Genomic DNA, 26,496 nt, shown 5'->3' with positions numbered 1-26,496 from the left:
GCTGTTAATAATGGAAACAGATTGCCATATGTGGTTGGCATAGAGATCTGAATTTCAGATCTGTCACAGGATCAATGGGTTGCTGTCCAGCATTGGGAAGCCCTTTGTACTAATAATGTCCTTTGACAGAAGTGTGCCATGCTAATTGCATTGCATGATACTGGAAGTGAGGGTGACATGAAGGCCCATCAACATCATAGCACATGTTAAAGGCTCTTGTGCTCCTTACAGATTATGGCAAACCATGTCTGACATTACAAGGAAGCTGTATCTCAGTCATCCTAGGAAAGCCTGTCATCTGTTAGCAATGAAACAACTTGCTTAGAAAGCGAAGCATAATGTGTCAACAAGATGGAATTCTACTTTCTACAGGCTAGAGTGCCCACTCAATAGAAGAAAGCTTCTACATGATTACTGCCTAGAGCTTGTGGCATAATGCTAGCAACTCAGCATTTAGCAATAATGGAAAATGTCTGTCTCATTTTCATTCTCCTTGGGAAAAAAGAGTCACAACATGATGTCCTGAAACAATTCTGCTGTGAGCCAGCTCTTTAATCTCAGCAATGTCCTCCAACGTTACCTTGCCTGTAATAATATATTTATAGTACATTTTCTTCAAAGTGCTGCTGGAAAAAAATGCAAAAGTGGTGGAGGATCCGAAGTATAAAAACAAAGAAATCGCTTTTACTTTAGAATGGCCATCTTCATAATTTCTCATCTGAACATTCATAAATGGCCGAATTTCTCCATCCGCATGCCTTATATGTAACAGCAATAACAATTTTATCCCACCTTTCTTCAAAGAAGAACAATGTTCTACATCCCTTCATTTTATTTTCACAGCAACCCTGTGAGGTAGGCTAAGCTGAGAAATAGCTGGCTCAAGGTCACCCAATGAACTTCTGTGCTGAATGGGGATTTGAGCCTGGGTCTCCCACTTAGATATGGATGAGAAACTCATTTCAGTTCATTTTTTTACCAGAATTTGCACCTACCAGAACTGAACGCAGACAGGAACACCATCTGTGGTCAAAGTCCGTACATTTCCGAGCTTCCAATGCAATTTGCAGTACAAAATAAAATTGAAAATTATATGCATATGAAAAATGTGCATAAAAATTGTACCTTTGAAAAATGTGCACAATTGATGTATACATTTAGGAAAATGTGTATGAAAATATTTTCTGTATGGACAGAAAATCACAAAGCCTGCAATCAGATATAGACCTGAGTCAGCATGAACTTCGTGGTGGAATTCAGAGGACCTCAAGAAGCTCAGGTTTTGCTGATTAGCACAGCTGTACTCCCAGTCAGGCTCCCACTCATCACATTGACTCTAAACAGGTTTTAAGTTATGGGTTTGTCAGGTATGGGGTTTTATTTTGCACACACATGAACTGTCTCATCTTTAAGGTGCCTTTGTGAATTCTACTTGCCATTCTGGAGTTAGTAGACCCTGACAGCCCAATTCTACAGTTTCTGAGGCAACTGGGGCAGATATGATCTGAATTCTTCTTGCTACAGGGAATTCTAATATATTCCCTGTCACTAATATATTCCGATGCTGCTGAAGAGGAAAGAAAATATAACCCTTAGGAATTTTCTTTTTAGACTGATTTTGGTTCAGTCTACCCCATTATGTCTCAAACCTATTCTGTATTATACCGACTTGCCAAGGCTTTGGATCAGACCACCAGCAAAGAACCAATGAAAATGAAAGCACTTCAGATAGTCACAATCATGTCTCCACTATGTTCAAACATGTTCTATGTGTAAATAATGACCTAAGATAAGAGGTGTTTTTATACAAGTCATTTATCATGCGCTCGTGATTGCTCACTCATAGAAGTTCACGGGTCCTTTTCATGATGTTTTAAATCTCCAGTGCATAGGTTTATTCTGCCATTTTAAAAGTCATCAAACATGTAAGCCTCTGTGGCAGGGTCTTGCTATTTACTGTTTTACTCTGTACAGCACCATGTACATTGATGGTGCTATATAAATAAATAAATAAATAAATAATAATAATAATAATAATAATAATAATAATAATAATAAAACCCACTATCAAAGAGCTGGCGTAATTCAAGAATCTTGCAGAAATCTTGCAGTGCCATATCCTAGCGGTATAAATGAAACACATGGAATGTCCCACTAAGGAATAGTGAAAACATGTGCGGGAGGAAGCGGTTGTATTGTGCCCATTGTAAACCAGGAAGATGAAGCCTCAGTCTGGCTATGGGATTTTACCTTAATGCAGAGTAGCCCAAGTAAACAACCATCTGTCAGGGATGCTTTAAGTTGGATTCCTGTATTGAGCAAGGAGTTGGACTCGATAGCCTTATAGGCCCCTTCCAACTCTACTATTCTACGATTCTATGAAAGAAGGGACAGAGTGATATGGTTTGCATGACACAACAACCTACCATGGGTAATCAGTCATGGTGTGTTGCTGCTAACCCAGCATGGTTTCTGCAGAGTGGTTTATTTTTTCATGAACAAGCCACCTTGAGAACCCATGGCTTGTTTTAGGGTTGGTGATACCCATGATAGCTTGTTGGTTCTCTGAGACCCAAAAGGTGATTATATTGTGGCTCACTAAGGATGGCAGAGAGCTGCCCAGCCAGAGTGGGGAAACCCGCTGCCACTACTCATAAACTTGCTCATCTTGCCAACATCCTCCCTTATCCCTTCTCAATGCCATCTGCCCCATACCCTTAAAAATCATGAATATTAAGATGTGACGGCTAGCAATGGAGGGAGGTGATAAGCAGGAAGGGGAGTGGGGAGCCAGAAGTGGCTGGAAGGAAGGTGTTTTGTGAGCAGGGGCTCTTGCTTCAGTGCAATGTGAAAAAAGGCAAGCGCTGAAACGGAGGACGAAATTGAGTAGGATATTGACACAAGATCACTATGCTGGACTAAATATCAGAGAGTGGATCTTGTGGTCCTGTGCAACAGTGAAATTCCACACACACACCCCAAAAAGGCTGGCAAAGGCATTCTTCTTTCATAAGGGCTCTGAAAGTTAATTCAATTTGGCCACCTGATGCAGGGTGGGTGTTCCCTTCGTAGCTGCCAACCTAGCAGACTAAGGCCATGGCAAGACCAGGCGATATCCCAGTGATCAGGAGGTCTGTGCCCATCGGGGGTGGGGCGGGGAGAGGGCGAGGTGTTTTTTGTTTTCGTTTTTTTTAAAAAAAACACCTTACCTTACATTCGAGGGCTCGTGCGCGCCTTTAAAAAAACAAAATGGCAGCCGCGATGTCGCTCGCTGTGTGTAGACGAGGGCGTTGATCTCACAATCACAAAATCGCTAGATTGTCACCCTCCAACCCCCTTGTCTAGACATGGCCTAATTGTAGAAAGGGCTGACAGAGGGCTGAAGCAACACAGAGTTCTGCTGCAAAGCCAATTGGGATATATGCCGGAGCCACTGGAAAAGATGGGGTGGCGGCGGCGGGGTAATCACAGCAAGCACAATCATCTATCGGTAGTATAGAGGGTTGTTCAGTGAACAACCAACCCATAGTGGTTTATTTGCAGGTTGGCTCAGTGTGATGTGTGAACCTGCCTAGTGTGTGTGAGAGAGAGAATGTGGCATATCAGACTTTACTAAGAACTATAACTTTAAGAACTTTAAGGGCCAGAGCGTCTCCCCCTCCCTCGCCCTTCTCCTTCTGTGTCATGTCTTTTTGATTGTAAGCCTGAGGGCAGAGACCATCTTATTTCTGATATTTGTAAGCCACTCTGGGAACCTTTCGGTCTAAAAAGGAAGGGGGAAAGACTTTAAATAAATGAATGGATGAATGAAAAACTAAGAAAGAAGTTGAGTGCTGGTGGATTCTCATGAACAAACAAAGCACTCCAATCAGAAATGGGTTTACATGGACTGAAACATGGAAACAGACCCTACCTCTCTTGTTTCTACATGTGTTGTAATTAATAGTACAGATTATATTTGGTAGGTAGCAATTCCCAGTAAGCAATGACAGTGGCTCACAGTAATGAGAGGTGTTGTGTGTTTTTTTGTCTGTTTGTTTAACCACAAATTGCTTGGATTTACTGAATAAGTAAGCAGTCTTGAAGCCAGTTAGGTGAAATGGGTGAACAACTCAATTTGACAGTCTCAGTGTGCCCAATACATAAAAAATAAACCTGCATATTGTGTCTGATACCGACTGCCTTCAATCCAAAGATGTGGTTTCATTTTATTGTATTGCATAAGCAGCATCTGCCAATGTCAAGAACACCGTACAATGCCCCAAGAATCTTATTCAACCTCTTGCTATTACACTTTCATTCCAATGCTGCAAATTAAAATCAGTACTGTGAATACTGATAGGGGTGTGAACTACATATGCACCCGATGGAACATCCATTGTAATAGGCAAATCATGTACTTTTCCTTGGTGCTCAGTCCCAACCTTATCAGGTATGGGAGTTCTCCCCTTTGAACAGTAAACATCCTTTTGATATATAGGAAGCAATATGCTGGTCTGGTACAAAACAAGACAAAGATGCTTTATTTATCGAGCTCTCATGGGTCTTGATTACCCCAGCTTTTTCAGCAGTCGGGCTAGCTGGCACAGAGTATAACGGCTTCCATATTTTCTTGCTGGTTTCCTGTGTTAAACATGTCAATGTTTTACATCTCAGCTATGAAAGCAAGAGAGATTGGTCTGATGAATAGCAATGAAGTTGGAAGAACAGCGCATAATAGTAATACCTTGGGAAATCAAATTAGTTGTTTTATGAGTTGAAATAAAAAATAGAAAGGATTAGCCAACAGCAAAGCCAGATGGAGGAATTATTCTTAGGTATATGCATATTTGGAATGGCAAAATATTTATCCCTGATTCCCATCTGAGTCAAAATAACCCTTACAAAGATGCACGTTGTCCAATATTAATCTCCATAAAGATATTTTCAGAAGCTCCGCAAAGTCCTCTGCAAAGGGCAGCACCATGCTAGTCATTTGAATATGATTGTCACAGATCCCTCGCAATAGGGAACACTATTTTAGGAAAATATGTGTTATTCCTGAACATGAAACCTGCATATAATACAGGAGTAGGGGACCTAGAGCTCCTCCCCTAGGTCCCTCACTCCAATTCCCATCAGCCCCAGCAACTATGCCCAATGGTCAAAGATAGTGGAAGTTATAGTCCAACATCTGGAGGGCCAGAGTTTCCCTAATATAATATGCTGATGAATTTCCTTCATTCTAACAATGGTAAGAGGCAGGTTACAATTATTATTATTATTTTATAGATGAGAAAACAGAGACACAGTGATTGTAAGCAGAGAGGGGTACCCCAAAATTCTTTGTACCCAGAATATACACATACCCATAAGATGGAGATAAGTGGTATTTTACCAAAATCCAACTCTTAACATTTTTAGAGAAACTGGACGAACCACATTCTTTTTCTAGCCTTGCACCTTTTTTATCGTTTTTTATCTGCTGAGCAGAGGGCCAAACTAGGTGTTAAATACATCTTTGCACATTAAATTAGGGGTGTACAAGAATTTTGTGTCAGTTTGTAAATTATTCTGAAATGCCCCATTCACAACCCTGAATGCAAATGGGAGCACATACTCTTAAAAAGAAATGTTAACAAATTCCTGACCTTGTGTTTGAAAAATGTGCCTTTTTAAAAATGTCCATGTTTAAAAATGTACACTTTAAGAAATGCACACTTTTTTTTTTAAAAAAAAAAAAGAGCACACTTTAAAGTGTGAATTTTTAGAAGTGTTCATTTTTTAAAAGATTTTATGCTTAAAAATCTATGCAAAGATGCACACTTTTCCCATTTGAAATAAACACTTCCCCAACCGAACGAACTGGGAAACAACAACAGACTGCACATGGGAATGGGAGCAAGCCAAATTGGGCTTTGAAGTAAAGTTCAGAGAATTTCAGTGAGCACAAGCATCCCTAGTTCTTCCATCCCTACATTAAATGCATCTTTGCTTTTGCAAAATGCAAATAGTAGTCGTAGGGTGTGTGTGTGTGAGAGAGAGGTGGGAAGGGGAGTTTAACCTTTCCTTTCTTGCTGTGATCCTGACCAAAAAAATAAATAAATGCTTCTTTAAGGCTGCTATTTGAATTACGAAGAAATCCCTCATTGGACCAATTGGACCTAAGTGCCCAGGAATACAGATAATCCAGTTTCCTCCTTATCATCTCTTTTATTGCAGCATAAGAAGTTGATTATCTAAAGAACCTGTCGGTGGCTAAATACCGCAGTGTTTTTTCTAAGGCCAGATGCAATGTTTACTCTACTGAATTACTTCGGGGCAGATTTGCTGGTGCCCCATATCAGGAAAGATGGTGCCCCTGTAGGAATATGGAAGTGGAGATGATGGAGCATATTTTTCTGTCTTGTAGCTTCTATAATCAGGCTCGTTGTTCTATAATTACCCCATTGCTGTGTAAACTGCCCAGAAGTTCAGATAAATTCTATATTAAGTTCCTGCTGGAATACAAGTCCCCAAAAGTGACTTTGGCTATTGCTAAATTTCTTATAGAGGCAGCCAGGATCAGAGTTCTTTGTGTATTAGATGAAAGCTGATAATAGTTTTAATTTGTTTTATGTTTTATGCCTGAGTTTTGTCCTTGATGGATCTATGGATCGTAATAAGATGATGATGATGATGATGATGATGTGTGTAATAAGAGCTGTAAGACATCAAGCTTCCTTCCTCCTCTCTTCCCTGTCTTAAGCTCCTCCCTTCCCAAAATACCTCTGTGCACCACCAGCAAACCACCAGCCCACAATCCTCCTCTCCTTCTTTCCTTCTACCTCATCCTCCTCTACTTACAACTAAAGGTTGTTGTCTGGTTAACAGAACCATAGTTGAACAAATGAATTTTAACTGATTAATCCATCAGTTAAGCCTGCAAATATCTTTGCACATGACTAAAACATTGTTTTGAAGAAAATAATGCTTTCTTTGTTCATAGATCATGAATGTATATGTTGCAGCAGGCATCTCAGGAGAAGAAGCAGTCTACTCTATGTGAAATCAATGGGAGGGGAGCTGCTATCTGCCATTGAAGGACTTATATTTAAAATAATTAACATTCAATTCATCGGGGGTGCCTTTTCAGATGATTTAAAGCATTTTCAATCAATTGATTAAAACTCTACTTAAAACACATGCTACAGGGGGAAACCATTTGTAGCTTTGCTTTACCTAGTTCCCCAAGCAGGGTTCATAGGACTCATCAGAGGACTCTTTCTAATCAAGCAAATCATGCCAAAGAACAATAAATGAAGTAACCAAATACATTTTCGTTGTCATTAATACTGGATGAGAGAAGAGGAAAATTATTTGTAACATTATTTTGGCCAGTCCTGAAAGTTTGATATGAAGATATTTCTTGTTTGACTATTCTTGTTTCCTACAAGTTTTGCACACATATGCACACATGCCCGCATGCACACTCACAGTATTATGACTCTGCTCCAACTATGAGAAACACTCTGTTTTACATGCACCACTGCCTGGATAGATAAGAATATCTAGCGTGGTCCACAGATGCAAACCAACTGGTAGAAATCAAGTTACTACAACTTCTTCGTTCAACAAACAATTATTCTTCATTGTTAATAGTTTGCACAACCCAAAAGAGTTCTTTTGCAACAGCAGCAGCAACAACAACAACAACAAGACACATAATTTCCTATAATCCCACTGTTAGCATGAAATGTAGATGTAATATCCAAAATACTTAATGCCAAACACTAGTCACTGTAGTCTAAAACCATGCAAAGAAAAATGTTGTGTTTTGGCTTACAAAAGGTCACTAGCAATTAGTCCAAATAAATAATTGACAAACCAATGTCACTTGTTTTACATTGCAGAATGATACCAGTTTATGCATCTACTTACTTTGAAACTGACTGACAGAATTAATTGTGATTGTACAAGAGAGGAGGCAAAGCCAATCTCTGAATGTGTACAGTCCATTCCAACCACACTTATTTAAAAGCAGCTTTCATTCAGCACAATCATGAGGTCTGCATTATCTTCACCGATTTGCTCAAAACACACAGTGTCACTTTATATTACGTGACTCTTTCTCACCCTCTCCTGCCTTCCTCAAACGGTTCAAAGAGAGTGCTGCCAATAAAATAACAAATCCTTTGGCTTTGGAACCTTTACCATTTTGCTGACTGTTGGGAGTTTTTAAAAGAGTGAAAGCTCTTGGCTTGTCATTTGCACAGGCCCACTCTTCACGGTAACTACTTAGATCAGCAACTTCCCAAACCAATTAAAGCGGAGCATTCTGGGGCAGATGTACTCTACATGATAAAGTGGTCATTTCTGTGCCGCAGCATTGAATTAAAATTGTTTATTGGGATCGACAGAGTTTTATTCTGGTACGAAGAGCAATTCAGAGTCACCAATGAGAGAGAAATTCAGAGATTATCCCCCCCTTCCTTCACAATCTGAACTGAGTCTCATGTACTATTAGGAAGGTGTACTTCGCTTACCCCACAGCCCATTCCATTGCTTGGTTCGCATGCTATCTTTCTCACTTCTGGTTCAGGAAGCAGGCCGGCTCCGCATCCTGGGGTGGGACACAGGACACCACCCATCTGCAGAACATACTCTTCTGCACCATAGCACTGGTAACGGTTGTACTGCATGGGAAAAAAAAGAAGCTCTTATTAAAACAAGTCTTTCGCTAATTGTTCCAATTAATCTGGGGTCCAAAAAAGGCCTGCTTCATAAGAGTATTAAGAAGCTTTTGAGCCTATTGCAAGTAGGATTTGGAGTTAAATTATTGTCTTTTCTGCTCACTCTGGAAAGCAGATCACAATTTTTGCTCTAAGGCCCGTAGAGGGAAGGGAAGACTGTGTGTGTTCATTGGAAAAATACAGAAAATTCACTGGACAACAGACCTCAGATACTGCAGGCTTTGCAGCTTTCATCCCAGAAAGAACGTCAAAATATCAGTTGTTTTGAGACATGTCAAAATAACAAAAAGATGAAAAAAGAGAGATCCATATAAATTCATGTATTAGTCATGCAATTTGTCACTCACCAACAGCAAGCAGAAATACCTTACAAGCAAACAACGATATTACAAACTGCACCTATCTACACTCCTGTAAGAGAGAACATAACATATTGCCAAGCAGGCTCGCCATGACCACTAGGTAAAGGGGGTGGTTGCTTTGGGTGCCAGCAGAGGAAAGTGACCCATCCAGGCAGGTGACTGACGCACCACACCAACGACTCCCCCCCTGCATTCGCAGCCCAGCCAGGTTCCACAGTGTGAGAGACACAAAACATGCCCCGCCCACTGCATTGCAGCTCATGCGCCAGTCTCACAGGAAGACCTTTGCACTTTCTATTGGTTTCCCGTGTACCTGCCTATCTCCCAGATTTTGCTTCCGATTGGTTACTGATTCAACACTGATTGGTTAAAATAAGGATCACGACATCTGGATGGAACATTGTGTTGGCAATCGCCATAGAAACTGTGCACACGGTGGGCAAGGGAGCGAGAATAATGGTCTTCCTCATTTCCTCCAGTATTTTCCCTCTGGGCAGGTTGTCTTCTGGCTACTATTGCCCAAGAAAAAAGACCACACGGCTGGTGGCCCATGCAGGCAAAGGATTTCCTTTAAAAAGAGATGGTTGTGTGTGGTGTGAGGATTCTATGGCATACGTATAGAACTTGTTCACTGTGTGCATACACACCCTTCACATGTGGAGGAACAGTACACATGTACAGTGTTCAGATTTCGGGCCATGAGACAAGATGGTCCTAGCAAAAGCTCCTCCCCTTTGCGCCATTTTAAAAAGGGAGGCATAGGCCTCTGCCAGACCATTTGACAGACAAGGCTTTGGCCTTTAAGCAATGCCCCTGTCCAAACAGGGCAGCACTGCTCAGCCTACCAAGATGATGCTTCAATCTGAGTGACTCCTTCTGCAAAGCCCCCACCAATTCCAAAACTCTGTCAGGTTCTCCAGACAGCTTCCCAGCAGCTCGAGGTTGCACTGGGCTGGGAGAAGTGACTCCCAGTTGCTCTTCTCTGAGAACACTTGACAGAGATAAGCTTGCACAGATTTTGACATTCAAAATTACTTATAACTAAATCTTAACTAAAAAGTATGAGGCCTCACGGCAGTGCCAAACCTACTCCTGTCAGTATACATTCTGAGTTACAGGCCTTGTTTGGAGAACAAGCCTTAGAGAGTCACAGGCTCACACATCCCACTTTCCCTTCCAAGAGGAGTTCAGAATATTGAGTTTCATTTTAGATTGATCACAGCTTGCCATGTCATCCAAATCAACTTTGGTTGATTTTAACCATGGTTAGCTGAAACAAGCCAAATTTACACCATAGTTTACAAAGTTGGCTTGATTAGTTAAGACTTATTTATTTATTGCATTTTTATACCACCCAATAGCCAAAGCTCTCTGGGCGGTTCACACAAATTAAAACCATTCAAAATATAAAACTACAGTTTAGGGTTCAGAAAACACTGTGGTTAATTTAAAATGGAAGAAGCTTCCAATCTTCTCATGACTACACCAGTGGAGGAAAAAGGAGGAGACAGCATGCAAGCCCGAGGCTTGGAAAGACTCATTCTCATAATAATAAACCATGGTTTAGTGCTATGTCAAAATGCAGTCATTCTATTGGCCTTGAACAGAATGGCTGTATTGACTCTTATGCTTTGTCAGAGCAGTGGGTGGGTGTGGTGGGGGTGGAGAGTAGACTCTCTTACATCATCTTAAAAACTTCTGAGAGAACTCTTGAAGAGGCACATTCCAGCCCCACTACAGTTGAGGGCCTGCCAGAATTTCCATTATCAATCCTTAGTTGATAGAAGAAAATGTGTCTCAGCCTCCAATGTGCTATAAGCGGCTCTGATGTTTTCTCCTGTTCTTTAATTTCATGTACAAATAATGCTTTAAAAAATCAATTCTGTCTTTGTAAGTTATAAGCAAGAAAATTGATTTACTGGATTCAATTTGGAGAAAAAGTAATATTTTGTCAGAGAATTTGACATTTTCTACTGGCCTGGTACAGAAATCATGCCAGATCATTACACTATTATAGCACCATCACATATTTTTTTTGCACTACAAAAGCCAAAGAAAGAGATGAATCTAAAAAGAGAGGATCCTTCTATATGCATTCACACATTTCACTATCCAGTCACTAAGCTGTCACCTAGCTTTGGCATCGAAGGACATTTTCTCATTTAATCTTTTTTCCCGTCTCTCTCTCTCTTTTTTAGGCTGAAAATCATGTTGTCTAGTCTGTATCATTGCAATAAAAAACTGTTTTGTTGGGAACTATGTTATTTTCATGGGTTACAGGATTCATGGTTTCAATCATACTTCCTTGGCTTAAAGGGACGTTAAAGAAGTGATTTTAAAAAGTGATTCGACATAATGAGTCTATGCTCCTCAAAGGGCTCAACTCCTCAGTGTCCCTCATACTGCTCTGAGAAATGTGGTTCCAGATAACACATAATGATATGTAGACACACCATCCTGATCCAGCATCTCTGACCTGTGTTTCCCCACCCCCAAATGATGTTGATAGAGAAAATAATCAAGGCAGTGTCCTTAACAGACAAGCACAAAGAAGCAACACCTACATTAAACATTAGAATAAAGCCGGCCATACTGTATACAACCCTTACCTAGTTATCAGTAGTTAGAGCCAGGATGTCTCCAAAAGCCCCCCCCCGGTCCAATACAATTGATCACATAAGCATTGGGGGGTTCAACATGGTGACCCATGCCACATATCACGGAGGCAGGAAGGAACTGCCCCCTCCCTTACCCATCCCTGCACACTGTTCAAGGGGCAATTTACAGCTTTCTGATTACTGTTTGGTATTTACAACAGTCCGGATCTACACTACTGCTTTAAAGTGCTTTATAACAGTTTTGACAACTGTACCTGCAGTATGTCCTGGGACCCAACAGTTGTCAAAACTGTTATAAAGCACTTTAAAGTGCTTTAAAGCAGTAGTGTAGATCCTGCCCTAGATTGATGTTATCGCAGGACAAAAAGATACTGGCATCGAGTTATTTCTGTGACCTTAGGAAATGGAAAGTTTATGTTATCTAGTTCAGCTAGCAGCTGTTGTGGAATGAAATCTAACAAAGGGAGAGCAAAGAAGGGAGGAAGGGTCATAATTGGTGTTTGAAACTGTATAAAGGTTTGCCTAGCATCACAGTAGGTCAGAGAGCTCAGTCTCCAGGCAACTGGGGGCTGCCTCCCTCCTACACGTGTAGTACCTGGAATAAAGCCTCTGAGTCGGAATTCGTCTGGAGAAGTTTCTTCCTGTGCAACTTTTCCTTAACAATGTCATAAGGGAGCCCCTATCTGCTTGAAGTCCCACATGCATATCAGATCCTTGTAGAAATTGCAGTCATCAGGGTGTGTCTACACAAGTCATAGGAAACTGCCTGATATCAAGGCCATGGCTAGATGGGGCAATATCCCAGGGATCACCCTGGGATCATCCCTGTGTGTCCACATGATGCACAGGGGATCCCCAAGGCAGGGAGGAAAGATCCTTCCATTTCCCCAGGATATCGTCCTACCCTTCTATCCCGACTTTTCCCGCAGTCTCGGGCTGATCCCGAGACTGTGGGACATGTGGCTGGCTGTCCCAGTTTTGTCCCGGCTCCTCATGAGTAACCACGAGGAGCTGGAACCGGGCATGGGCCACAGAGCTCCTCAGGAGCTCCGTGCCCATCAGGGGTGGGGTGGGAGGAGCGGGAGGTGTATGCTGTTGTTTTTTAAAAAGCACCTTACCCTTTTCGCACAAGCGTGCCTGCGCTCATTTTCCAAAAAAATGACGGGCGCAATGTCCTCTTCTTCCCTGTCATGTGCAGACTGAGGGGGTGGATCTTGTGAGCATAATACCGCGAGGTCCTCCTCCCTCCCGGAAAGCCAGGAGGTCTAGACATGCCCCAAGTCAGAGCATGGGTCTACCTAGCTTAGCACTGTCTACACTGATTGGCAAAGGTTCTCCAGGGTTTCAGACGGGGGTGTTCGAACTCTCTGAACTGAACTTGGGACTTGCTGCATGCAAAACATGTGTTGCACCACTGAGCTATAGTTGTCCCCTATGTTGCACATGACCAAGCATTCATGTGAGATAAAGAATGAGATCCCATTATTGGAAACAGTAGGGCAAAAAACACTCCTTTATACAAGGTAATGGCATACAAGGTAATGTTTGCTATATTTAAATGCAAGGTGGGGCGAAACAAGACAGTTAACCCTGGAGTTAATCATTAAACAGGATATAGGGCATGGGTACGCTACTAGAAGTTTTAATATACTCTCAATCTTCAGTCTAAAATCTCATTTGTTTTTACTTATCAATACATATTCTAGAGGCCCAAGACAAAGGCGTGGAGTTGTATTGACTTGTTACTTCAAAACAATAAGTGAAATTCAACCCCCACCTCCTATTTGACTTTTTGACCCTTATTGCTCCCCTTAGAGTTCCCAGGTCACAATGTTGCAGTGAAAATAGAAGAGAAAACTGCACAAAGTGGCTACCATAGGAGGTGTGGAAAAGGACACCTACCTTGCCAAAACACTTCTCACAAGGCACGTTGAGGGCTGGGCCCCAACACGCTAAACACCACCAACAACTGAAACCTATTCCACAGAAATCCCAGCTTCCAGTAAGAAAACGTGTTAATTTTTAACAAACTGCGACACCCATCCACACATTTCTGTTCTCTTAGGCTTTTGAAGTATTTTTTGTACTTTTAGTGTTTAAAATCCGCCATTTTGTTCCTGCAATGTGGTTTGAACTCCTATACCTGATAGTAGTTTTAAGGTTTTGCATCTGCACTTATTTTATGTTGTTTTAATATGTCTAAGGGTTTTATATCACATTATTGTTTTTACTGTGTTGTTATGGTATTTTATTATGTCATTACTATGCTTAAAATTATATGGTACAACACCTACAAAAATGTACTCTATGAAGCATTTAATAAATTGACATAAATAAATACAGTCCTTCCAAATGTGGATTGATTCTATAGAGCCATTCCAGTGCATTCAATGGGCACAGAATAATCCACACTAGTTTCTCCCTTTAAAGAAGGGAAAGGGGTGTGTGTGTGTGTGTGTGTGTGTGTGTGTAAAAGAAGGCACATATCAATAAATCAGACTTTACTGTGACTTGACTGGAAAAGTCTTGAATCCAAAAAAAAAAAAAAAAGTACATTATTACTATTATGATTATTATGATTATTATGATTATTATTATTTATTACATTTATATACTGCCCCATAGCCAAAGCTCTCTGGGCGGTTTACAAAAGTTAAAAACAGTGAACATTAAAAAGAAATATACAAAATTTAAAAGCATAAAATACAAACAAAAACAGACAATATCCTTTTAAAAACAACTATTGTTTGGGGTCAGTTAAAAAACTCAGCATCATACCAAGTACATCATACCAAGCATTAAATATCTATCTTCAGTTTAAGTATCTTCATCCTCCTATTTGTCTGTCTGCCATTTTACACTGCCTGTTTACTGCAGGCGTCCTGAGTTGAAAAGCTATGGCAGATAGCAGATGTACCAATTAATAATCTGTCAAGACTGATGGATAGAATTAAAAAAAAGTATCTTATATACACACATATATAGTGCCTGTGTCTCCCCCCCCCTCCTCAATTTCAGGGCACTGGGAGGGTCATGAGACACACAGTGCCTCCCTGGAGAGAGAGGAAGCTGTCTCATTAGCGTCTATCTTTCATGACACCATGATGCCGCCTTTCAGATGTTAACTCACCTGCTCCTCGCCCAGAATTCTGAAGTGATGCAGCTCTTTAATCAAGGAATCTGGACAGCCAGCTGCAGTAAAGAAACACACAGAAATACAGCTTAGAACTTATTTTCATTGGCTATGGGAGTGTGATATATTGCAAGCAGACACAGGGATGTAGCATCAAAGATGGATGCCCAGTTAAGTAGCATCATAAAATGTTATTGAAACTCCGGTAGATGGACTGTATTAGCCCACAGCCCTGCCATACCATATTTTAGAACCTACTAGGAATGCTTTGAAAGATGGCACTCTTCGTCTTTATGTCCTGCCCTTTCCTTCATGAGATGGTGAGAAAGAGGGACATTAGCAGGAGCGGACTTTCTGTAGGATGTTACCTTTCCCTAAAATCAAGGCTTATTGATGAGAGGGGCCTGGGTATAAGCATTATGGGTTCTTTGAGGGGGTGGAGTCCATTATTACTAGTAAGAGGCTTACGTTTTATATAAATATATTTGGATTTTTTTTTTAAAAAAAATCCATGTGTGCTACGAGCAAGCATCCTATTTGACAGGTGCCAATGCTCTCTGAGTCATGGGTGTATGGGGATGACTTTGGGTACGTTTTATCCATTGGAGCTTTGGTGGGTATTGGTCACAGACATCAGATGTGAATGCTCTAGCCTTGTTTAATGCTTAGTACTCACACAAACACATGAATGCAGGGCTGGCCCTATCATTGGGCAGTGTGAGGTGACTGTCTCAGGCAGCTTATCTTGGGTGTCCTGAAAAGGCAACAAATTGCTATTATTATTATTATTATTTCTCCTCGCTCGTGGCAGTTTTTCTAGACGGACATGACGAGCTTTGCCAAGTCATGCTGTCTTTTCCAGATTCAGGAATTTCCTCACAATTGAGCATGTTTTAAGTATGATTGCTTTCTGGATGTTGGTGTGGATGTATTTTGATAGGCCCAGTTTCTGAAGATTTTCTGTATAGTTTTTTGATGTGATGCCGGTGACTGACGAGACTAACAGAATAATTGTGACCTTTTCCTGTTGGCATAGTTCTTAGACTTCCATGGCCAGTGGTGTATATTTTCCTCTCTTTTCAACAACATTTTCATCATTCAGTATTGCTATGTTGATGAGGTATGTGTGTTTTGCTTTTTTGTCTATAAGCATTATGTCTTGTCAGTTGCAAGGTATTCTTTTGTCAGTATGAATTGTTCTGTCCCAGTATATTTTATGATCTGCGTTTTCCAAGATTGTTTCGGGTGAGTATGTATAGTATGGTGTAGGTTGTTTGATAAGGAAGAATTTGATGGCCAGTTGGTGAATTATTTTTGCAGCTGTGTCTGTCCGTATAGTCCATTCCTGCCAGAATTTTACATCTTCCTGTTACAAGGTTTCTTGTTTCTTGGAATTGATGGCATTTCCTGCCTAGATCGGTTGTTACATTGTTATCTTTTATGATGTATTTTTGGTAGTTCTTGGTTGCTATAACTTGATCCTGTATAGCTATTAGGAATCCTCCTCCTCCTCCTCCTCCTCCTCCTCCTCCTCCTCCTCCTCCTTCTTCTTCATCATCATCATCATCATCATCATCATCATCGTATATTTACTCCCAGAGAAAGATACTTCTGTGTGTGTGTGTGTGTGTGTGTGTGTAGTGGGGTGGGTTGTCTCCAGTGTCAAAATAATGCAGCCAGCTTTGGTTACTAAGCACCTTGACTTGGGGAAATGGAGTTCTCTTTCCCTGTTCTGTCTCAGGCAGAAAAGTGTCTTTGGACAGCCCACATTATTTTATCTACCAATTGTTTCCTCCCCCATTTTGTAATCAGCGTGGCCCATTTCTACAACATAATAGCTCCCCTGGAATTTGAGGAATAGTTAATGCTCACATATATATTTTGAAGGAAGTGCTATGCAAGTAACCTTAGTGAAAAGTTAAAAGGAAAAGAATAGAAGGATGCATTTTACTGAAATACTTTTAAAATGAACCAAGCTTTTGTAACTCAAAAGGTTAAATAAAATCACTTGGGCTCACAGGCAACCCATGATCACCAAAGCTTTAACTGGGGAAATGTGGACTTCTGGCGCTTATCATTTCCATTCTGCAGACTGTGGCAGGATCTACACTACTGCTTTATAATGAAGTGCACTGACAATTGCTGGGGCCCACGACACATTCTATATACGGTACCACTTTCAGTGTTATATCCTGCTTGGTGTAGATCTGGCCTTTGACTGTTTTTATGTGTGAAATGCCTTCATGGTTAGTTTTCTGAAGTTCTCCCATAATTTATCATATCTCTCACACATCCTCTCTTTTATATTTCCCCTGAAAACAATATGTGGGAAATAGCACGCACACACACACACACACACACACACACCAGCGCAAGAGGAAGTGAGACAAAAAAGGAGTGAATGCATTTCTTTAAACAGTAGCCAAAATGCCAGAGTGGTATACCAGGGTCCAATAACGTGGATTCTACCTAGAATTTCATTTAGTGCAATGACCATGCAAACATTTGCATACTGTAACAACTAAGGGTATATTATTATTATTATTATTATTATTATTATTATTATTATTATTATTATTATTATTATTATTGCCCCATAACTGAGGCTGGGCGGATTACAATGATTAAAAGCATTAAACATTAAATTACAGTAAAAAAACATTAAAATACAGTATAGAAGTTTAAAAACCATTTACATAAAACACACACATAAACAGTATATACAAAGACAATATATACCTAAAAACGATACTGAGCAATCAACCATAACGATAAGACAAATCCAGGACTGATTAAAAACTGCCAAATGCCTGAGAAAAGAGATAGGGCTTAACCTAGCGCTGAAAAGATAACAATGTTGGCACCAAGTGGGCCTCATCAGGGAGATGATTCCAAAGTTGGGGGGCCACCACCGAGAAGGCTCTCTCTCTCTTGTTTCTGCTTTCGGAGCCTGCCTTTGAGGAGTCATCCAGAGGAGGACCTTGGATGCTGAGAGGAGTATGGGTAGGTTCATGTTAAACAGTTTAAATGCTCAAAGGCTAGCCTTCAATGACACATGTGCTAGCCCAGCTCCCCAGCCAATACATGATCAGCTCTTAAGAGTTTCCAACATGGGGGGTGGGAACCCTAGTCAATCAAAGTTCCCTTCCCTGTGAAGGAAGCTGTGGGTTAAATTCAATGTTTCACAAGTGGACTTCTACTTGCCTAATGAAACTTCACCTTGCTCTCCTCCCACCTGCAGCAGCCTGTGTCCCCCAATCTATTTCAGAGGGTCACTAACTTTCTGTAGGAGATTTGAGGGCTTGCAGGGGCGGGAAACGGCAGCAGAAAAAATCCATTCCACCAATGGCTTTCATTCTGCTGGTGGACAGCTGGATGGATCCAATCCATATGCATGTAGAAAGTGGCCTCCTTCAGACTCAGCTGACCATTCATGGCTGGTGTGTGTAATATTGTCAAGAGGGTGGGGCTAGGTTGGCATTTTTCCACTTGTCCCTTCAAACATTCCGCACCCATGGGTAGTGAACATCTGATCTCTGTTGTGCAGATGCTTAATGCACAGGTTCTGAATGAGAATAATAGGTCCTGGAATCAGGTAAAACAGATTATTAAAATTCCATGTGGTGAAAACAAATGGACCCATCTATATTTTGTGTTCTGGATCATTTATTCCATCCAAAGAATATTTTCCTTCTATGCCTTCAATAAATCAGATTCCAGGGTGGTGTGTACCAACGTAGATAAACAAAATATTTTAAATGTAATACAGTACAATAAAATGCTAGCATCAGGCAACCATAATCAAAGAGAGCAAATCAAAATTATCGGGCAGACTGAAGGATTATACAAATTAAAATGTTTTAGGATGCAGTTCTATACTTTTGTGTGCATTAGCCTCTAACTGTATGCAAATAAATAAATAAATAAATGCATTTAGATATAAATTCTTTGACACAGATGAAGATAAAAATTAAAACCATGGTTGTTTAATAAGGGATTTTTCCTGACTAGTAGTGAATCCATGGAGAATTAATTAAATTCTGAGCATAGAAATTCAAGATTCTAAAACTAACAACCTAAAAATCATAGACTGGTTGTCTTTCTAATTTTAAAAGATTTGTTTTGGGATTTATGGGGCAATTTTTGAGTGTTCAGATGAGTTCTAGCCACCTTTCTCAATCTGATGCCCTCTAGATGTGTTGGCTGGGATTGATAGGAGCTGTAATCCGACACAGCAGTACTGTAGGACACCTGGCTGAGGTAGGCTGAGAGTGTCATCAGACGGGGTGATGGGGAAATCATGGTTCCCTACCGTCACTTCTCTGCCCCCACACTTGTCCCTTGATACTTCCTCTTTCTACTGGGAGAAGAAAGAGGAAGTAAACAAAGACCATGTGGCCCATTCAGGGGCCATTTTTTATCATGCTGCTTTTCCTGCATACAGCAGGAAATGGTGGCACATTTCATTTTTTTTAAAAAAAAGTCAGATTAAAAGGGGTCCTTTTTGTGACAGAAAACAGGCTAGAAGGAGCAGGAGGCAAGTGGGAGTCGCATGACATCATCTAAAGGATGCGTAAACATATGTAAGTGGGTAGTAGCGAGCGTGTCATAAAATGCTTGTCTGATGACACTCTGAGTTATATAAACATTTAGAAATAATGGTTTGCAAAGGAAACAACCCTCAAAATATTGCACTGACCTCACAAGGCACTAATGCATTCTTATTAATTCCTCCCGCCTCTTTCAGTACTCTAAACGGTTGAAACTAATTAGAATACTGATGTGAATGTAAGACCTTTATCCTTCCTGTGTCCAATCCGGTGCTGAAGAATTGTACCTCCATGACACTATAATCATTCCTGAGGTGTCAGAAAAGCTGATGCCAAAGGATTTAGTGACTTCATTGTACTAGAGTTAATTAAATGTTTTGAGGTTTGCAACAACCTTTTCTATTTCGTACTGTTTGTCCTCTTTTGAAAGACAAGATATTGGGATGAAGCATTAAGATCAGCTCATCCACAGATACTGGGAATGATGGTGTTAATGGACAACAGAAAGCCAAAAGATGGAAATGTATCAGGTAAAGGAACAATGAGAGATTAAGAGGGACAGGGAGGTTGTGTGTGCTGAAGGTAAGTGGTTTTTTTAAAAAACAGGAACCATATTTTGATAAAGTGAGAAAGGGCTGAAGGCCCAATGAGACGTAGGCCTAATCTACACCTGGAGACCTTCCAGGAGTGGGGAGGGATGATCCCAGGGATTTGCACTTCTGGGATCATCTCTCAGGGGCCACACACCAGTGAGTTTTCCCGGAAGTAAAGGAGGGCCGTTCTGGGACACCAATTTTTATTTTTATTTTACAAGCAGAGACATTTGTGCAAGAGCACGGGTGCAATACTGTGTGAAGGTATGATTTTTAAAACACACACACACACACACACACACACACAACAACCTCGGTGCTGGAAAATGCCGAGAGCCATCACAAATATGGAGAAAATGCTCTCCCCCACACAGCTCCTTGTCCATTTCCTGAGCCCTGCTACTTGCGGGGAAGAGGGAGGATCCTGGGAGGGAGAGCCATACCGCATGTGGACCTTGGGATTGTCCCAAGAACGGAGAAAAAACAGGACAAAAGCAGTCCCAGATATCCCGGGAGAACTGAGTGGTCATCCCCAGTTCACCCTGGGATCAGCTGTGTGTCATTTGGACCCACAGAGACAACCTCGAGTCCACCCCGGGATAAATGGCAGGTATAGATTAGGCCTGGCTCTCCCCACTGACCCAATCGTGGGAGCACCAAGAAACAAGATCTTCAAATCCTTCTCCTCCAGTGAATATTAACATAAGCTTTGGCAGAGTCCTAGCCTACTCAGACCTCTTATCAAGCTTTTAAGGTCAAACTAGGTGATGTCTTATGCATGATCACATTTCTGTATCATTAACTTCTTTTAAAAATAGCAGCTGTGAATGCCCCAATCAGGATCAGGCCTGTGGCTTAGAGGGAGGGGGAGAAAGAGATTTTAATCTTCCCTCCACTCCCATGAGTATAAATAGCAGCTCCCCTTCCAGGGCAAAGAAAAGCTGGGGAAGATTTTTGGTTGGGAAAATGGCATGGGGGGGGGAAGGGTTTGGTCTCCTCCCCCTGAACCACTGTCCTGTCCTTCACTGGGGGGGTGGGGGAAGCTTTAAAAAAGGTACAGAAATGACATTACATATGTAATGCATCATCTGCTTGGGCAAGATGACAGGAAGTGTAACTGAGGTATATGATAAAGGTAAGCTGTTTGTTGTTGCTGTTTACATGGAAGGAGAGGCAGTTAAAGAGCCTTCTGGGAAGCCAGGCGTGGCTGGGCCTTTTCATGCTTTAGTCAATGGGAGGAAAGTATGCTCTTCGGTGAGCACTTTAAAAAACACACACACCACACCAAAGCAAGCAAGCAAAGCCAGCTAACACGCACCACAGCAAAACAACAACCAGACAACACACACACAAAGGCACAGCGCAGCAAAACATCCACCCCATTCCTTGCCATTCCCTCTAGCCCCCAATATGCTCCCCCTCCAGCTCTCTAGGATGCTACCTATCACCTTCCTTTTTACTTTTTTAAAAACCTCCAGGGAGTGTAGTATCATAGATATAACATTTTGTAGAACTTCCCTTAGCTGCTACATCTTTTAATTATGAACACAGAAAACTGCCACCCACCAAGTCTAACCATTGGTCCATCGAGCGCATCAATGTCAACATTGAGTGGAAATTGCTCTCCACATTTTGCATGCATAGCAGATGCCCCAACTAACTGGGACCATCTAAGCACTGCTCCCCTTCTACCTTTAATGAATTAATTTCATTTTTATGCTGCCCAAACCGAAACTCAGTTCCATGTTCAACGTCTTTATAAGTCAGATAAGATTTGATATGTAGATGACAATAAACTTCTTTGAGATTGGGATTCCATTCGCGAAATTTCAAATTTGGTAAGTGATCAAAATTTTGGTAACTGTCTCCTTAAACAACATTTTAAAAACAAAAATGTATATATTGCAAAATAGGATAAAATCAGGTACTATCCGAACCTGGGAGATATTTTCATTTTCATTTTCTTTGATTGATTCTCACTAGATAAAATTCCACTTAGACTGCAATCCTAAAGAAACTCACCAGGGAGTAAGCTCCATTGAACACAATGTAATTTACTTTGAAGTAAACATACGAATGACACCTGCTGAAATTCCCTTTTCTATGCAACTGTTAAATATACAGGAGCTCTGTCCTCCTTTTCATATGGTCACCCTACATTTTATTGATAGGCATTCTGAGGTTACGAGAGGGGGACTTGCCAAAACCACTTGGTATGCCCATGATGAGGTATTTTTAACCCATTCTCTCAGGTTCACGCCCACTACCCACAAAGCTACAGGTTTGTGCTGGCGTACAGCTTGCTAAGAGACTAAACTAAAAGTGCCTCAGGAAAGGTGTGTGGCAACTTGTTTTAGCTGTCCTCCTGTCTCTTCACTCATTACATATCAGAAGCAAAAAGAGTGCAATTTGTGCCAAATATCTAATGTGCTTGCACAGTAACTGCCAAGAGAGCCTCGCCGGAGACTGGAGCAGATAAAACAAATGGCATGAAATGCATTACTGGCAATGTACAGAGTGTATCAGCTGCAATGGGGAAATTCTGCTGGACTATTGTGTGCAGCTCTGGCCTCTGCTAGGAAAATCTCTTTCCATTTTAATGGATGCTTTAAAGCTAAATTACTCAAAGTAAATGATCTGCTGTAGCTATTTGCTTCAAAGATACTTCCTTGCTAATCTTTATGACAGAAAATAGCAACAGGAAGAAGTGTTTGCATTTTAGGGAGGGCTTTCTTTTTTGGTTTTAATACAGAAGTACTCAAAACACAGGGCTATATTTTTCTTTCCTCCCCATTCTAATCTCCGTTTGGGCCAAATGACAGGAATTTTATATTGCCAGAAGTAATCTGCTGTACGATGGACTATGCAAATCAGCTAAGGGTGGAGATGTTTCAACACCAATTTCATTCCTACCTATATTGATAGTCCAGGATTTTTAGAGTGCCTATTGAGGGCAGCTCAACACTTCACATGGTAAACCTGTTTAGCGCATGTACACCAATGTTATACCAGTGCTTCCCATAACAAAGTAGAAAAAATGTAGATGGCATACATACATTAAAACGCCCATATACATGCCTCAAGGAATGAAATTTAGAGTTTCCCCAGTTTTGCATTTCTCAGGTTTAGGGTATTAATGCCTGATTTTGAGGTAAAAGATAATGAATTATTTGTGGATGTATCACACTGAGAAGTTTTAAAAAGGAAGGAGATGAAGAACACCACAACTCTCAGTTTTGAAAATCCTGGCAATTTGTGATTCAATGTTTCCGCAAGTGCCACCTTTTGTGCCTAGAGTCAACAAACAAATGCTAACTTATCACACACACACACACACACACACACACACACACACACACAGAGTAAACATTTGTGACTTCTTTGAATAAGGATAAAGAATTCCTCCGCATGTTATATTAGCTAGGAACTACAGGCAGCTTTTATGCCTTCCTTGATAGTATGTCACTGGCTCACTTGCTCAGGTCATCTGGATTTTTATTGACATCATTCTGTACTTGCACATTTTATTTGCAAACAATCATGTCATGCCTTAAGTTACATTAATATGCTCATTTAGAAACAGTAAACTGTTGGAAATTTTGATTTATGACTCTGAGGATAGTGGAAGCAACTAGCATTCAAGCAAATAGGAACACAACCTGAAACTAAAGGAAAGAAATTCTCCCAAAGTTACATGTGACCTGTTGCTTCCTTCAACCATATAATTTTATAATTAGTTGATAATGAATAGAACTGATGTAAGTATTAGAAATGTGCTATCATAATTATTCTTACATAGCCAGGTTTAAACCATATTGGCTGGGTTGTTTTTGGTTACTTGGATGCTTTAACTATCTCAGGCCTTAGCTAGACCAGCCTTTATCCCGGGGTGAACCCCAGGATCACCCCTGTGCATCCAGATGATGCACAGGGGATCCTGGGATCAGGGAGGCCTACCCTTTGGCCCCACTTTTTCCGCGGTCCTGGGCTGAGCCTGAGACCGTGGAGCATGTGGCCCATTTCTGTGAGTTTACCCAGCTCTGTGCGTGGGGCACAGTGCCCCTCAGGAGCGCTGTGCCCATCAGGGTTAGGGTGGGGGGAGTGGGGAAAGTAAGTTTTTTTAAAAAAACAACACCACTCACTGTTCATCGCTGAAGCACTCCTGAGCTGCTTCCCCTTTAAAAATAAAAAATGGTGGGCTCGACGCCTCTCTTCCTGAGGTTGTTGTGCCTTACGTGTAAATGGGGGTGAGATCTCACATTATTCACAACGTGAGGTCTCCCCTCCTCTCCCCCAGACTTTACGGTAAGTCTAGCTAAGGCCTCAGCTTAAGTGGGAATAGACCAGCTCTAAATGAATTAACATTGTTGAATGAGGAATGGCTGCCTTCCTGTCAGGACATGCCAACTCCTAGATCTGGAATCAAATGAGACCTCTTCACTGGACAGGGACCCCACCAAGGGCCCCATCACGAACCAGTATGAGGGGAAGACAGAGCACCTGGAGGGAACACCTGAGTAACACCTTACCCAGGGAAGCAGCAGAATAGGGTGACCAAATATACCCCACCTAGACATACCCCCAACTCTAGAGCCCACAAAACAGCTCCAAGAAAAGAGATGACATCCAGTCCAAACCAAAGCTTGGCCCCGATGCTACAGCACTCACTTGGCAGCACAAGGCATCTTACTTAGGAGGAGAAATCATGAATATAGTGAGGATCAGACCCCCATTAGGACAGCAGGAAAGGTTGGGAAGCCATATGGAGTACTTATACCTTACACCTGTTGATGACACAGCCCCCATAGACCTCCTAGTGTAATTGCCTTCTGAACAGCTCCTCTTCTGCTCAGTAATAGGCCTTTGCCTGCTGATACTGCTGGACAGCTCCCTGCCTTGCTTAAGAAGAGACGTTCCCTCTTCACTACACAAATGGCAATCCTAGGTGCTGCAAGCCATGTAATGTACATGTATTCAGTCTGGTTGGGCATTACTGTTCACATCTTGAGGTTGCAAGCACAGCAGACCCAAAGAACAAAGTAATATCAAAGAGGTGTTTTTTTAATGAGGTACAGAGGAGTATCTGTAACCTTCTTCCACTGGAACACATCCCCACCTTTGCTGGCATTGTAGCCATAAATATTACAGTAGGAAGCTGATGGCATGAATATGAGGTGAAAGGCGATTTGCCCTGTTGGCATACTAGGTATTTAGCACAATCAACCCAGTTCATGAAAAGATTTTTCTTCTTCATCTTTTATTCAAAAAGTAGTTGAAATCTCCAAAGCAAACTCTGCTTTTGGATTTCTACCTTTACGGTGCCATTGGCCTTTGATGATTATCAGCCTTTTTGAGAAAGCTAGCGAGAGGTCAGGAGTTTTCAGCATGTGGTGAGAATGATTCTAAGACAGGGAGATTGTCTTCTCAGAGAAAGACCATCTATAGCTGAATAAAAGTCATCATGAAGGAAGATCAACTGCCTAAGAATTTCATTTCCAGGTTACCGGAGGTTGGAAGGCATGCTAGGAGGATGGAAGTGGTAGAACATAGAAAGCAGTCATTTTTGAAAGAGAAATTAAACTGGAAAAACTTTTCAAAAACCAATAGGCTGATAATAGAAGTATATTGCAAAGCCTTAGGGTAAAGTGATTTAAAGATGGAGCAAATATGTCTTTTGTTACATCTTTAAATGTAGGATCAAAATTGCCCTTCTGTCTCTCTAAGCAAGCAAGCAAGAACTCAACGGCTCACATTGCAATAAACCTTTTTATGTTGTGCCAAGTGACGCTTGGATTAGGGAAGAGTCCCAAAAGAGAGGCACTTTTCATGGACAATTTTAGCAACATCAAAAAGCACGCAACTCTTTCAGTGATTTGGGGGCACTACAAGGAAAGTGGAGAAAGGGAGTTTTCCCTTGCAGAGCAATCTTGTTTGCTGGGCTCACCCAATGTGATTGATACAAGAAGTAAGAACACAATTTATTTATTACATTTTTATACTGCCCAATAGCCGAAGCTCTATTGAACATAAGAAGAGCCATGCTGGATCAGACCAAGGATCTATCTAGTCCAGCACTCTGTCCACACAGTGGCCAACCAGCCATTGGCCAGGAATGAACAAGCAGGACATGGTGCAACAGCACCGTCCCACCCATGTTCCCCAGAAAGTGGTGCACACAGGCTTATTGCCTCGAATACTGGAGATAGCACACAACCATCAGGGCTAGTAGCCACTGATAGCCTTTGCCTCCAGGAATTTATCTTTAAGCCCCTTTTAAAGCCATCCAAATTAGTGGCCATCACTACATCTTGTGGTAGTGAGTTCCATAATTTAACTATGCACTGTGTGAAGAAATACTTCCTTTTAATTGTACTCCCCTCACTGTTGATCCTTGCCCAATTTGAGTGGCTATGTAGCTCTAGCTAGACCTCTGGTTGCCTGGGATCACGCTAGGAGCAAGGAAGAACGAATCCCTAACCAAGACAAAAATAACGCCAAAACAGAAGCAAAGAGGCTAAAGAAAAGTGAG

General features: G+C 41.3%; 1 protein-coding gene across 1 annotated transcript in view; it reads right to left on the bottom strand.

Moving 5' to 3' along the window:
* PRKN (parkin RBR E3 ubiquitin protein ligase) overlaps nt 1-26,496 on the bottom strand; it is an 887,548-nt gene that overhangs the window by 122,320 nt on the left and 738,732 nt on the right. The window contains exons 8-9 of the mRNA XM_063124475.1: nt 14,822-14,883; nt 8,505-8,654 (exon numbers count right to left, since the gene is read on the bottom strand). Of these exons, the coding sequence (XP_062980545.1) occupies nt 8,505-8,654; nt 14,822-14,883 (212 nt within the window). The remainder of the gene's footprint in view (nt 1-8,504; nt 8,655-14,821; nt 14,884-26,496) is intronic.

Source organism: Elgaria multicarinata, chromosome 4 (genome assembly GCF_023053635.1).
Source record: "Elgaria multicarinata webbii isolate HBS135686 ecotype San Diego chromosome 4, rElgMul1.1.pri, whole genome shotgun sequence".
In the NCBI taxonomy this organism is placed as follows: domain Eukaryota; kingdom Metazoa; phylum Chordata; class Lepidosauria; order Squamata; family Anguidae; genus Elgaria; species Elgaria multicarinata.
Note: the sequence above shows the minus strand (reverse complement) of the source record. Positions and strands in the feature narration are given on the sequence as shown.